General features: G+C 36.7%; 1 protein-coding gene across 3 annotated transcripts in view; it reads left to right on the top strand.

Moving 5' to 3' along the window:
- cog1 (component of oligomeric golgi complex 1) overlaps positions 1-13,718 on the top strand; it is a 45,319-nt gene extending 31,601 nt beyond the window's left edge. Inside the window, exons 9-15 of one of the 3 annotated variants that reach the window (XM_088000683.1) lie at positions 219-380; positions 4,372-4,499; positions 4,619-4,727; positions 6,132-6,241; positions 7,016-7,094; positions 8,482-8,497; positions 12,395-13,718. In XM_088000683.1, the coding sequence (XP_087856809.1) occupies positions 219-380; positions 4,372-4,499; positions 4,619-4,727; positions 6,132-6,241; positions 7,016-7,094; positions 8,482-8,497; positions 12,395-12,474 (684 nt within the window). In that variant the 3' untranslated portion in view covers positions 12,475-13,718. Of the gene's footprint in view, positions 1-218; positions 381-4,371; positions 4,500-4,618; positions 4,728-6,131; positions 6,242-7,015; positions 7,095-8,481; positions 8,498-8,562; positions 8,617-12,394 lie in introns of all 3 variants that reach the window. The other 2 variants (XM_088000684.1, XM_088000682.1) reach the window with 2 other exon arrangements.
- Positions 13,719-14,193: the final 475 nt, after the last annotated feature.

Genomic DNA, 14,193 nt, shown 5'->3' with positions numbered 1-14,193 from the left:
AAATTGCAAACTATATCTAAATGTTATTTCCTTTGTTCTATTTTAAATAAATGTGCTGAGAGGTGAGAAGTGAACATTTTTGGTTAGCAGGTTCACTTTGCCAATAATTATTATACCACATGGGATGTTGATTATGTTCAGTAATTGAATTTTTCAAGAACAGCTGATTATTATTCTGTTACTTAATTAGCTTTGTGTCTTTGGTTTTTGTTTGACAGCCATCTTGGTATGTACAGTCGCTGCTTTTTGAGTTATGCCAAGAAGTAAACCGAGTTGGAGGTCATGCTCTTCCTAAGATCACGCTTCAGGAGTTGCTGAAGACTTGTTTGCATGAGGTCCTTACTGGTTATGAAACGTTATGTTCTGCAAAATTAGATAAGGTGTGTACTTTTTCAAAAAAAAACTTCACAGGCCATTGTTGATATTGTTGTATTTCATATTTTAACTGCAGTGCGACCTACAGAGTATTTGGGCAAAATCCTAAGAGGTAAAATGCACTTCATTTGAGATTTGCAATTGCTAACTTTTTGAACTCCAGTATGTGTTGTTGTCTGTAATTCCTTTTTTGTCCATCCTTTGCTTTTTATTCAGATCAGTTTGAGTCATCCCTGGCCAACTGTGGAGTTTGCACATTCTCCCTGTGTCTGCATGGATTTCCTCCCACAGTCCAAAGATGTGCAGGTTAGGTGCATTGGCCTAAATTGCCCCATAGTGTCCAGGGATGTGTGGGTTAGACAGATTAGCATGGGAAATGCAGATTTACAGGGATAGGATAGGATAGTGGGCTGGGTGGGATGCTCTTCAGTGGGGTCACTGTGGACTTGATGGGTGGAATAGCCTGTTTTGACACTAGTGACTCTGTGAGTAAACATGAACAATTGGGTGCCTTCCCTTTGGTATAGGAAACAGTCAAATCCTCATTTATTAATTGAAAAAAACTACAGAGTAGCTTTAATTTCAGTATGATAGTGGAGCATACTTTCCTTCTGTCGTTATTGCTCAGGGGTTGAATGTGTAGCCATTCTTGCTCAACACCGATTATGTTCACAATGGTGATATCAATTCTCACCTTAACTTGCAGTATGTTTTATATTTGATTAGTTACCAATGTCTCTGTAATCCTTTAGATAAACAAAACTATTAATCACACAGGCTCAGATTAATGCTCGGAGATATGGGTTCAAATTCCACCTTTTCAAATTAGTGGAATTTTAAATTTAATTAATAAGATTTAGAGTGGAAATAATCTTAAAACATCATCAGTTAAGTTATCCTTTCTAAAAAAATCTGATGCATGCATGTCCTTTAGAGATGGAAATCTGCTATCCTAACCCAGTCTGACCACTGTGGCTAGCACACAGTTGACTAGTAGCTGCCCTCTGAAATTAATTAACAAGCGACCCAGTTCATGGACAGTTAGGGAGGTCCAGTCTCCTTGTCAGCAACATCCATATCCCATGAAAATATATTTAAAAACAGGCTATTTTTACTTTGCTGATCATGCATCCACACAACTGATCATTGTCTTTTTTGTGTCATTTAAATTCAAAAATAAGCATTTGTAATGTTGACCATTTTTCTACTGGTATTATTTTTGGTAAAGTCAGATCAGTGGTGTGGGAGCAACTCTGAAGAGAAATATTCAGTAATTTACTGCAACAAAAGATTATACTTATGATACTTTAAATGCCATCTGAAATAACTCCACAGCGGCCAGTATCCTGTCACCAAGTCACCGTTTATTTAGACGGGGAGAGTCCTTCACTCTGATCCGCCTCCTTCAGAGCCAGCTGTCAGAGTGAACAGAACCTCTAACACTCCAGATTAACAGCCCCAGTCAGGGGACTCTTCTGTGCGGACAATCTGGCTGACCTTGTTACAATCACAACACCACCCTACTAATCTCCAATTTTTATGATAAAGTATATAACCTGACGCAGAATCAGAATATCTTAAACTCCCTACTGATGTTGTGCTTCTTTTTCTCTAAACCTGTGTCCAGTCCACTCCAGGCCCCTCAAAATGTATGAATCATGCTCAAAAGTGTATTGAAGGGATCTGGGCGTGGTTACTAGATATTGCAGTGAGGTTTTGATTCTCCAGACCTATTGCTGTGAATGTTCAAAACTTGGCCTGTATTCCTAAAAGTAGAAACTGACTAATTTTTATACACAATCCAGACTCTACATTTCCTCAGACCAGAGAGTCAATTAATGTTCTTCAATAAGAAAGAGAAATGTCAAATTAAGTTTGCACTGAAATGCAAAAGTAGATTGAATCATTTGATTGGCTCCTCCTTCAGTATTTTAGGAGGCTACTGCAATCGTTATATATTTAGGCAATAATTTTGTGCCTTTCCCCACAGCACTTGTCTCAATTAGTTACTTTGCCTTTCCATCTGTTTCTTTAGTCAAGAAAATGACTTATAAAATGCAATATACTTTTGTGAACCTTTTTACAACCCCAAATAATCGTTTTTTTGTTTGATTTACAGTAAGGTGAATGTTATTTCAAAATTGCTAGTTCCTGCTTACACCTACAGATCCTGCTTACTTTGGCAGCACTGACTCACTTTCTCCAAATACTATTGGATCTTTGGGTATTTCAAAGATCCTAAAGTCAATAATGTGTTGTTCATGGGTCATTGACAACATTGGCAGGGTCTGGATCAAGAGAGAAATTTGAGGCTTTTTTATTATTGTTTTAACTTCTCTTTCAGGTGTTGGTTGTTTCACATTATTTTTTGTTCAAATGGGTAGGCTGGTGACCTCTGACAAAATTGCAATACTCAAATAATAAATAAATTATTGCTTGATATCTTTCATTTGGAGAAAAATGGGCATCCTTCTACCTATGAGAGGTGACAGGTATACAACCTTAAAACTTTTAAATGAGATTCTCTACTGCATTTCTTTAAATGAGTGAGCCAACCAGTCCTGAAAATAGAAAGTCTGCTGCCAGCACAGCATGTCCTTTGCATGTAGCGTAGGATGATCTGCTCTGTTACAAGGCTGGTGACAGCTTTGGACCACCTGTAACCACATTTTGTGGTAGTGGCAAAGTTCTACCCACAGCTGGTTCAACATGTGTATTGGTTGTCAGTTTGAGATTTACATTTGCCTTACTCTATTTAATACTGAAGGCTTTTGTGTCTTTTTTGATAGCATCCTTGAATTGGAGCTTTGGGTGTCATATTGGTCATTTGGTACAGGCTAATTCTCCAATAGCATAAACTTGGGATGTAAACATTTTCCATCCTGTGCTCATGATCAAGCCACTAAGTACCTTCTTTCCTTGATTCATCTAATATGCTTGTCAGCTTTTTGCCATAGAAGGGGGTGCTTTATCTTGTCACGTGATGTCAGGGATGCAAAACAAATGCTGGTTGCGAGCATTTTCTCTTAACACGTGTGGGTTGTCCAGACTCCTCAGCCTTACTGCAGTATTGTGAGAGTACAGGCTTGCTATAGGAGCTTCTTGCTCCTGTGGATCAGGTTTGTTGCTTTGCCTTTTTTTTTCATTGGCCAGAATTGGTGGCTGCCTTTCTGATTAGTGTGTTAAACTTTTTGCTTTTAAATAAAAAAGCTGCCCTATCACCATAGGTCCAAGGTAGTAACTTTGAACAGCTCTGATATATGTTATAAATTTAGGGAAGCATTCGAACTCTGCCATTTTCACTGAAGATTTATAGAGTTTGTAGTAAATGCACTGTAGTTAAAGATCAGAACTTAGAGTCATAGAGATGTACAGCATTGAAACAGACCCTTCAGTCCAACCCATCCATGCCGACCAGATATCCCAACCCAATCTAGTCCCACCTGCCAGCACCTGGCCCATTTCCCTCCAAACCCTTCCTATTCATATAACCATCCAGTTGCCTTTTAAATGTTGTACCAGCCTCTACCACTTCCTCTGGCAGCTCATTCCATACACGTACCCCCTCTGTGTGAAAAAGTTGCCCCGTAGGTCTCTTTTATATCTTTCCCCTCTCACTCTAAACTTATGCCCTCTAGTTCTGGACTCCCCGACCCCAAGGAAAAGCCTTTGTCTATTTATCCTATCCACGTCCCTCGTGATTTTGTAAACCTCTATAAGGTCACCCCTCAACCTCCGACACTCCAGGGAAAACAGCCCTAGCCTGTTCAGCCTCTCCCTATAGCTCAAATCCTCCAACCCTGGCAACATCCTTGTAAATCTTTTCTGAACCCTGTCAAATTTCACAACATCTTTCTGATAGGAAGGAGAAATACTCTCTTTTCTTTCTACTCATAAACATCATAAATGAAGCATTATTGAACTAACTTTCTTGGAATGTATTTGCTAAATATAGCACTCATGTTTTGCTCCTCTTCAATTTATGTTCTGTTTCAGAGTGATTCTGCATTCCCTTTAACCCAGAATAGAGCTCTGCAGCTGCTTTTTGATCTTCGGTATCTTGGTTCAATTTTAACTTCCAGAAATGAAGAGGTAAAAAGCAGTAGGATCCAGCAGGACCCAAGGTACTGAATCTCTTTTTAAGCAGCAAAGTTATTCTATTTAATATTCTTACTTTTATGCACTTGTGATATTGGAGAATTCAAGTATTAACGTTGATATTATTCTTTATTTTCTGAATCAGGGTTCAGAAAGTGGCAGACACATTGGAAAGCTATATTGATCCATTTGATTTGGACGTTTTCACTCCACACCTTAACAATAATCTGAACAAACTTTCGCAAAGAACCTCAGTAAGTAGAGAGAATAAATTTGTCTTTGTCTTTTTCAAATTTGAACCTTGGCTGTACTATTGGATCAATTTCTTAATTAAACTGATTGGATGAGTGTACGTGAGGAAGGGTGAGTTCATTGTTATGCCAGTGCCGTAGTTTATGTTTGATTGGTCCCAAAACCACAAAGTTGGCTGTATGATAAAGAAATGGAGTTACATGCTTTTGTTTCCCTTCTGAGTTACAGTATAGAAAGTAGAATTAAAATACATATTTTACCAGAAAATATACTTGGATGCTATTATAAGTGAAAAGGCTATTGTAATTGCTCATTTAGCTTCTTCAAGTTTTGCGCTATATTTAACATTGTCTGATTGTCTGATTGAAATTTTGCAATGTTATTATTTATACTCTACCACTACTCATTTTCTGAGAGAGACTCTGGACAAGGCTGGGACTTTGTTCCCTGCAGTGTAGAAACCTGAGGGGTCACCTTGTGGAGATTTGTAAAATCATGGGAAGCATAGAAAAGGTAAATAGTCTAGGTTAGGGGAGGTCAAAACTAGAGAGCATAGGTTCATGGTGAGAGGGGAAAAGTTTGAAAGGGACCTGAGGGGCTATTTTCACAGAAGGTGGTGTGTTTATGGAATGAGTTGCCAGCAGAAGTGGTAGAGACATGTGCAAAGACAACATTTAAAAGACACTTGGACAGCTATATAAATAGGTAAAAATAAGGACTGCAGATGCTGGAAACCAGAGTCTAGATTAGAGTGCTGCTGGAAAAGCACAGTAGGTCAGGCAACATCCGAGGAGCAGGAAAATCAACATTTCGGGCAAAAGCCCGTAATCAGGAATAGAGGCAGGGTGCCTGCAGAGTGTAGAGATAAATGAGAGGGGGTTGGGGGTGGGGAGAAAGTAGCAGAGAGTACAATAGGTGAATGGGGGTGGGGATGGAGGTAATAGGTCAGAGAGGAGGGTCAAATTGGAAAGGTTTAGAGGGATATGGGCAAATGTAGGTAAGTGGGACTGGTTCAGTTTAGGAAACCCAGTTGGTGTGGACAAATTGGACCAAAGGGTCTGTTTCCATGTTGTATGACTCTCAAACGTAGTTGTTGATTATACGACTGTATATCAAATCTTACTTCTGCATCACCCCCATCTCACTGATTGAAGTTGGCTACTTGTTCTTCAGTATATTAAGGGTCCTCTTCGATCCCTAATTGCAGAAAATCTTTTATTGGCAAGAAGTGTTTTCCCAGAATTGAATACCCGAGTTCTGCAACCATGTCAGGCTTTGAAATATAAAACTTTCCAAAGCAGTGTTCTGATGCATCAAAATTTCTCAGTGACATCGCATGCCTGACATAAAGCTATTATATTGATGTGGAAATATACTGTGTAAATAGACATTTTTCTGTTCTTTAGGTGTTGTTTGGGTTATTAACCGGCACAGAGAAACAATACACCAATAGAAGTGCACCATTTAATTCCCATGAGCCTCATAACATCTTACCACTGGCTTCTAGTCAGATCAGGTAAATGAATTCTCACTGCATTTGTGCAGCATGGTTAAATGGGTTTTTTGTGGATGTTCTCTGCCGAGAATTGGAATAAAGTTTAAGCTTAATATTTTATATGGTTGGTCTGCTTTCTATCCACACGGCTAAAAGGTGAAACTATATTGCTGTATATAAGAGTATCAATTTACTTTGACAGTAATAGTTGAACAATTTGGAAGTTAGAAGACCTCTGCCCTGAAGAATTGCTGATTAGATTTTGTTTGATAGCACATCTGTCAAATGCTTTGGGATATTTTGCATTGTTAAACGTGCCACGTAAATGCAAGATCTTTGTCTAACTCAATTTTGCTTGATTTTTAAAATTTATTTTTCAGCACTACACAGACATCATATTGATCATTTATGGTACAAACTGAAGTTCTCAAATTAAATCGTCCTGACACATGAGAAAAGTGCTCCTTTTTAAAGTGGTCCAGTAGGATAAAAACATGAATGTTTGATGAATAATGCTGCTTGTACACATAGACTACTGGGTTTCTCGTTTACATTGTGGTTTTGTTGAGAAATTCTATCCCCTATGTGCCTGCTTCCAACTGACTTTGGTAAAAGTGAAATATATAGCTGAAACAAAAAAAACCTCTTCCTGCTTTGACAGCAAACTCATTGGCATGCCAGCAATTCGGTTAAGTTAATGCATATTAATTTTCTCACTTGCTCTGATCAATAATCATCTGTAGAGGTTAACTAATCTGTAACACAGATTTCAATACTGTAAACCTTTGTTTCCAGATTTGGCTTGTTACCACTTAGTATGGCAAGTTCACGGAAGCCTAAATCAGCTGTTCAGGGAAATGAAGCTAAGAATCAGGTCAGTTTTTAATTTTGTTTCTTTTGATATTTTATGTTATTTATAAATATACATAAAAGTGTACATGTAGACTTGTGGTTCAAAGTATTACTCTACGTCCTCACTTTTCTAAAATATGTTTGAATGCCTCTTTGAGGTTTGTTTGTGTTTAGTAGCTTGACCTGCTTTTCACCAAAAGGATAACAAGCTGTTATTCTAACAAATTCTTAGCATTCTTCCATCTTGGAAGATGATGGTTTTCCCCCTGATGTTTAACTCCTTTAACCATGGCATGGTGTGGAGCTCAGGAGCTGCATTTTGTCAAGGCAGACTCTGCCAGATTGTTTGCAGATACAGACAGTTTGGCCAAGAAGGTGCAGGATTTGCTCACCTCTATTTCCCAGGGTCCTCTTGTCTACCTGAGCTTTCTGACCTGAAGCTTTGGCAAAGCGTGTATTGTCTTCAGCATCAAATGACAGATTGCTGATTGGAGATCCTAGATATGTGAAACTGTACTGTCAACAACTGTCGTAATGTCAGTGTTGATTTGGTAGTAAGTACAGGCATAGAGATTTTGATTTGTCCATTGTCATGAGGAAATGTCACGATTTATGATGCTGCCTGACCATATTGTTATGGGCGGTAACAAACCCCTTCAAAATATGTTTAGAAGATAGCCTAGATCCTTATCTAAAGGTAAATGTAAAATATTGTGATCCAGAAGCAATTGGATTGGTCAAACTACCAGATTTAAAGCAGAACACACTTCATCCACTATAGTTAAAACACAACAGAAGAAAGAAAGAATTGGAATAACTTAATCCTATGGGAAAATTTAACAGAATAATGGAAGTAGTAGCTATTACTAATTATTTAATTCAATATAGATACATCCTTGACAAAAGGCAAATTCAGAAAACAGATTGTCTCTTGTGTAATTCCCACTGCAGAAGGAGAAATCCCAGCTTTTGGCTGTAACTGAGAGGGCAAAAATAGCTTCTGCTTCTTTCAAGACAAAACCAGCAACCGCTAAAAACTAAAACTGAGAGTGTGTGACTGCACCCATTCAGACTGCTATTGTTCCAACTTTTTAAAAACCCCAATGTCTCACAAGCTGTTTACTCCAGTGCTCATGACCTCTGTCTTAAAACCTCTCTTGAATTTTAAAAAAAAAGACAAAATAACATCTTAAAGCCATAGTATTTTCACAATGTACTGATGTTTAAATTGATATTCAGAAAAAGTGGCAAACCATTTTCTGTACATACCAGACACTGGTTTATTGGCAAAGTGTGTCATATTAATGGATGCAAACTTTGGCTCTTCTCTTGTTGAGCTTAAGAATTGGACAATTTTGATTACTAAATTGTTATGTATTTATTTTTATTGTTCATCCTACACTACACAGCCTTACAAATATGACAGTTAAGTAAAAATTACACTTTGTAAAGTGAATGTTCTTTAATTTAACGCCTTTTTGTAAATTCAGTTTCAGTTGACATGTTAAGCTGTCACAGCTGCAACCTTTTTGAAGCTTCATTGGGTATTTAATTATCCTGTGTGCAGTGTACTTGGCTTTGCATTGCAGCTTCAGTAACTATACAGTAGTCAGTATTATGATCAGGTAACAATCAATAGCAGTGTATTTGTGGTGAGTGATTGCATAGCATTAGTATGAAGCTGTAAAAATAAAAGCCTGTTCAGAGTAAATTTGCTAAATCAAAACTATATCATACTTTGAATTAATTTTTCTTTGAAATTAACTAAGAAATCTAATTTCTTCCAGTCAACCAAAGTATAAGTTTCAATAATTTTAAATCCAGAGATTCCTGTTTCTTTAATAGACGAACATTGAGTTTTCAGCTAAAACCTGAACAAGAAGTGAACGTAATATTTCAAGTAACAGGACTAATTCCCTTGCTATAGCAATAATCCTGAATTGCTTATTTAAACTGTTAAATGTTGTTTCGAAACAGGTTCTGCTTGCTATTTGTTCTTTCACCTAATTTTCACTTATTATATTTTTTCTTCTTCTATCATTTCTAAAAAAATTCTAGTCATTTCCTAACCTGAGAACTCTTATCTCTATATCATTTTTATTTATCTTGGTTTCCACAATGTGTTTGGGTAGGTTGGAGAAAGATGATCCCAATATTTTCTAATGTAGAAAACTGTCACCGAGCCTGATTTTATTGATCTCTTTTAATCCTCGATTAGCTGTGCAGATGTAATGATTGTCAAAAACCTTCTTCAAAATTAAATCAGAGGCTACACCAAATTGGACAAAAACATATAAATATTTTGTCTTAGCTTATTATTCGATTCCACGAACACAATTTAGAGTTGAGAAACACAAGTCCCATGGATTTAAATGCAATCTAATTATTCTGCCATGCATAATAAATCCAAGAAAATACCATTCAATCTGACAGTTAGCTATGAGCATAATAAAGGTATCATAAACTGAGCTTTAAGAGGCTTTTTCATTTTTGGACAAACTGAAGGCTATGTTCTGCTAAATTTAAATGCACTGGTGTTGTAGTTACCTGACTATAATAATGTAACCTTGGTGATGTTTCTCTGCTACTTGTTTAGTACTATTTTAGTGTGTATCAATTGAGCTCTTTAGCTGAATTCGTGAATAATTAACTGATACTGCAAGGTTAACTTGTTGTCATCAATTGATTACTCATATGTTTCATAGAATTAGGCTCAGTGCAAGGAGCCATTTTTTTTCTCTTTCTCTTGAAGGCATTGAGACTTTAATATTTGTCGGTGATTGAGTGTGCTAAATCCTTTGAAGAGTGAATTTGTAACTAGTTTACAAATTGCATGTCTCTTATGCAGCATTGAATATAAAAACAAAGAAACATCTGGTATTGAGTGCCAAAAATCATATTTCAGGAACCACAAAACTACTGCTTTTATCATAAAGTTGACATTCAGTTGAACATTCTGGTGTAAAATATTTCCCTAGTATGATCTTCACTGTACAGTCTAGATGTTTCTGATCTAAATTAATTAGTTTAATTTACACATGTGGGAAAGATGTACTAGAGTGTATTTGTTCTTTTAAAAGTTTCTGTTGGCTGCTATTTTGCCAAGTTTGTTTCAGTGCATGCGAGAGGTATGAAAGTGATTTCAAACTGAAAACAAACAAGAATCCGTATTGATATCACGCAAAACTATTCTATCAAAGCATGTTGTTTGTGGGGAAATCCATTCAGCTGTTGGCTGTGCAATGGGAAGATGTTAGACGAGAACATAAGAACTAGGAGCTGAGTAGACGATTCACTCCCAGTGGGTTGCTCTGCCATTTAATATGATCATGGCTAATCTTACCTCTGCCTCAACTGTACTTACCTACTTGCGCTTCATAACCCTTCAATCCATTATTAATTAAAAAGCTGACTACGTCCTTCTTAAATTTACTCAATGAACTGGAATCTTCCACGTTCTGGAGTAGAGAATTTCGGAGATTCACAACGCTTTTGAGAGAAGTAATTTCTTCTCATCTTTATTTTAAATCTACAGTCCTTTAGCCTGAAGCTATAGCCTCTTTCTCTAGATTATCCCTCATGAGGAAATACCTTTCTACATCTCCTTGATCAATCCCTTTGGAACTTTTATATCTCAATTCGATCTCCCCTTATTCTTCTGAACTTGAATGAACAGTTTAGGCATATGCGCTCGCTCTCTCTTCATAAGGCTTTATCCCTGCAATCAATCCAGTGAGCCTTGGTAAGGGCTATACTAAGTTCAAATCTTCTTAATGCTATCAGTTCTCTGAGATGAGAATGAGCCCTCTCAATATTGTGCATTCCTAATTATATCTGCTACTGAAGTTGGGTTGAGGTACTCTTTTCACCTAGTATGCCTGTAGATAGCATATCTCAAAAAGAGGGACAGATTTAAACAAAATTTGGTATTCACTCTGATTCATATCCTGGAATTTATTAAAGGATCTGTTAATTTTTAAAATAAAAATGTTGCTTGCTTTATAATGTTATGGCTTGTCTCAGCTGCTATAATGGAATTTGTTACAGTTGTTAAAATGCGAGCAAAGGTTCTAGATCATGTTTTCTGTGGATTGGCCTGACTCATCCTCGATGAGATGGAACTCGTTTGTTTAAAAGATTTTCTTTGTCTAATTCCAATGCATCAACCAGGCAGGGAATAGCCTCATGAAAATGCTGTGTAATTAATATAATGCTAGTTAGTTAATGCAGCGTAGGTAACTATTACACTCTTTTGAGTGCCCCATTAACTTGTTATTCTTACTACTGAACTCGTGATGCACACAAGACAAGTAGAATGTGTTTATGATGTGAACTGTTAACTAACACAGTCGCAATTTTGATTAATTGAATGATTTTTGTCACAACAGATTACTTCATATTTGTTTCCAGTGTGGTATACCCCGATAAGTTATTCTTGCACTGTTGAAAAAGGGAGCACATTATGTGGCTATTACTGTTACAAATTCTGTGTGTCTCACTTTTTGTGGACTTGCTAGGAAGGAGAGGATGTTGGGGAAATTAATTTGAACTTGTTGAGTGACAATAAATCCCAACATAGGAAAGAGTTTGGTTCCAAAGATGAGCTATTCTCTGTTCAGTACCCTGAGCCAATGGAAATTTTAGTTGGAGCCAAAACTAGTCCCAGAGATCTAGTTTGCTCTGCCGGATGAACAGCTGTGTAGCTGACCAGAACTAATCTGAAGTTATTAGTACTTGAAGTCTTTCACTCTCGCGTTCTGGAAATGATATACTTTTGTTGCAATTAATAGAAGGAACTGTCTCGTTGATGTCATCTGTTTATTTCCATGATTTATATTATGAAATGATGGTACTGAATCGTGACAAATCAACTTCTGATTTGCAAATTAGTGACATTACATTACTTAATCTTCTGATTCACAAAGGAAAGTGTGCGTAGGATATTGAGTTTTGAAACATACAAGCCATTTGAACTTGAAACAAATCATTTGTAGTTTACAGATAAGTCTGAGATGAGTCTGCATCCTTTCTGCAAGGATAAAAAGGGAGTACGTTGGAAATGCTGAATTTCTTCTTTGGTTGTTGGCGACTGAGGAGTGAGGGTGGATGGTTGAATATTCATGCAGTTGCTAATTGAGCTACTTGATTTGATAAGGAGGCCATGATGTTCTTCATGGATTTATAAATTTATAATTATTATAACTACATTGTTGCTTAGCTGCAAATAACCTAACAGCTCTGCTATGTTGCTATAATGTGCATGTTGAACTGTAAATATATCCAGGTTATACTGCTGAAACCTCTTTGTCTTTTATGATACAGATTCTTCCCTCGTCTGTCATAGAAGATGCAAGTCAGGGGCCCGGCTCCTTATTCCGACAATTGGCAGCTTTTCAAGATGATGATGTCTCATCGACGTCTTCATCATCCCTCTTTAAACTAGGATGGCTTTCAAGTATGACAAAGTGATGATGCCTATTATTAAAACTAGAAGTAATGCACTAAGTGTGATGATACAAATTAATAAATATAAAAATTTCATCTACCATCTAATGTAAATATTATTTTGTATTTCAGAAATACTAAAGTATTTCTAACCATGGACAGCTGCTTTAACTTATCATCAGTTGCCATTATTGGGATTTTTTTTGTAGAAAATACATCAGTATCATATGGCTCACAGAATGTTAACTTGGATCTTTATTGACATGAAATATGGATGAATTCATAATGACATTGAATTGGTTAACCAGGTTGGTAATATGAGCATGTCTCTGGAGTATAGGAGCAACATTTAATGAATGAATTCTTCAGCTGTTCATACATGCAGCCATTCTCTCTTTCAACGTGCAACTTTTGTCAGTGTGTCCCCACCAAAAAACAAATATCTATGTCATTAGCACTTGTGGTCCTATTTTGATTGAATGCAAATGATATTTCTGAATGTTTACATCTTCCAAATAAAATGGAGCTCAGCGAAAGATATTCTCCTCTTTTTTGCAAAATCTTGAGACGTTTTTAATGTTCCAGTTTAAAACTTAATTCCAAACTCAAACACATTGCCTTCTTTACAAATGATAGAAAATTGCAGTCAACACTAATATTTGCTGACTAGTTCCTTCAGCTAGTTCAAAGCATTGTTTATTTTGTTATCACTTTTATAAATGGATGGAATATTGCTCTATGATTTTTATTGACAATAGTATATTCAAAGCAACATTGTTAGCGGAGCAAGAGGTAAAACATTCTGTTTCCCAAGTGAAGTTGCACGTACAAGTGCAGCAGTTAGTAGTTTTCCCTAATCCCTATGTTTCACTGGTATTTCATATTTGCAAATATTTTAGCACTTGAGGTTAGTGTCCCTTTTTGATGGGCAGACCAATGTTCCAGATGTTTCCTTTTAAGAACTTGCTGTAAAATTGTAATTGAAATCTTGTTTGAAAGATAATTTACTTTCAGTGGTACTAAAGCCTTTTCTGATTATGGCATTAAGGTTTGACATTGATATCTGCTGTATTTTGAGATAGAAGCTTTCAGTGTATTCTACCAATGTTTAGTTTTAAGATATGTAACATTGAGGAGTTTTCCTAACTTTGATTTTTAGCTATTATTAAATGTAACTCCTGATATAATCAGGGATAATATACTTATTGATGTGTGTTCCTCATTTGGTACCAAACAAGTACGTGTATTTTCAGCCATTATTCAAATATCTGAAACTTGGCCTAATCTTGTGTGGGTCTGTGTGATGTGCTGTATGGTGAGATTTGTGGCGGAGTCGGATGAAGTCCAGCAAAGAATATTTCTTGTCTGGAACATGTGGCCCCATCTCTTTTGCTTTTCACAAATGGAGTGGCAAGGTTCATGGAAAGCAGTAATCATTTGCCAATTGGTGATTGAAGCCTGTTAACCACTTCTTTAACACCACAATCTGCCTCATTCATGTACAGCTTTCTATCTTATCAGATAAACTAGACATTGAAAACATTCGACATAGAAACCAGAGCAAGTACCTAGCAAATTCAGCTTGTTGCTTTCTCTCAAGGGGCTCCACATTAGACACCACCATCCTCTGGCATGATCTATGGACAGTAGCCACACATCCGCATTTAATGACTTTG

Source organism: Chiloscyllium plagiosum, unplaced genomic scaffold, assembly GCF_037043375.1.
Source record: "Chiloscyllium plagiosum isolate Xiang-an unplaced genomic scaffold, Cpla_swu_hap1 HiC_scaffold_25, whole genome shotgun sequence".
Taxonomy (NCBI): Eukaryota; Metazoa; Chordata; class Chondrichthyes; order Orectolobiformes; family Hemiscylliidae; genus Chiloscyllium; species Chiloscyllium plagiosum.
Note: the sequence above shows the minus strand (reverse complement) of the source record. Positions and strands in the feature narration are given on the sequence as shown.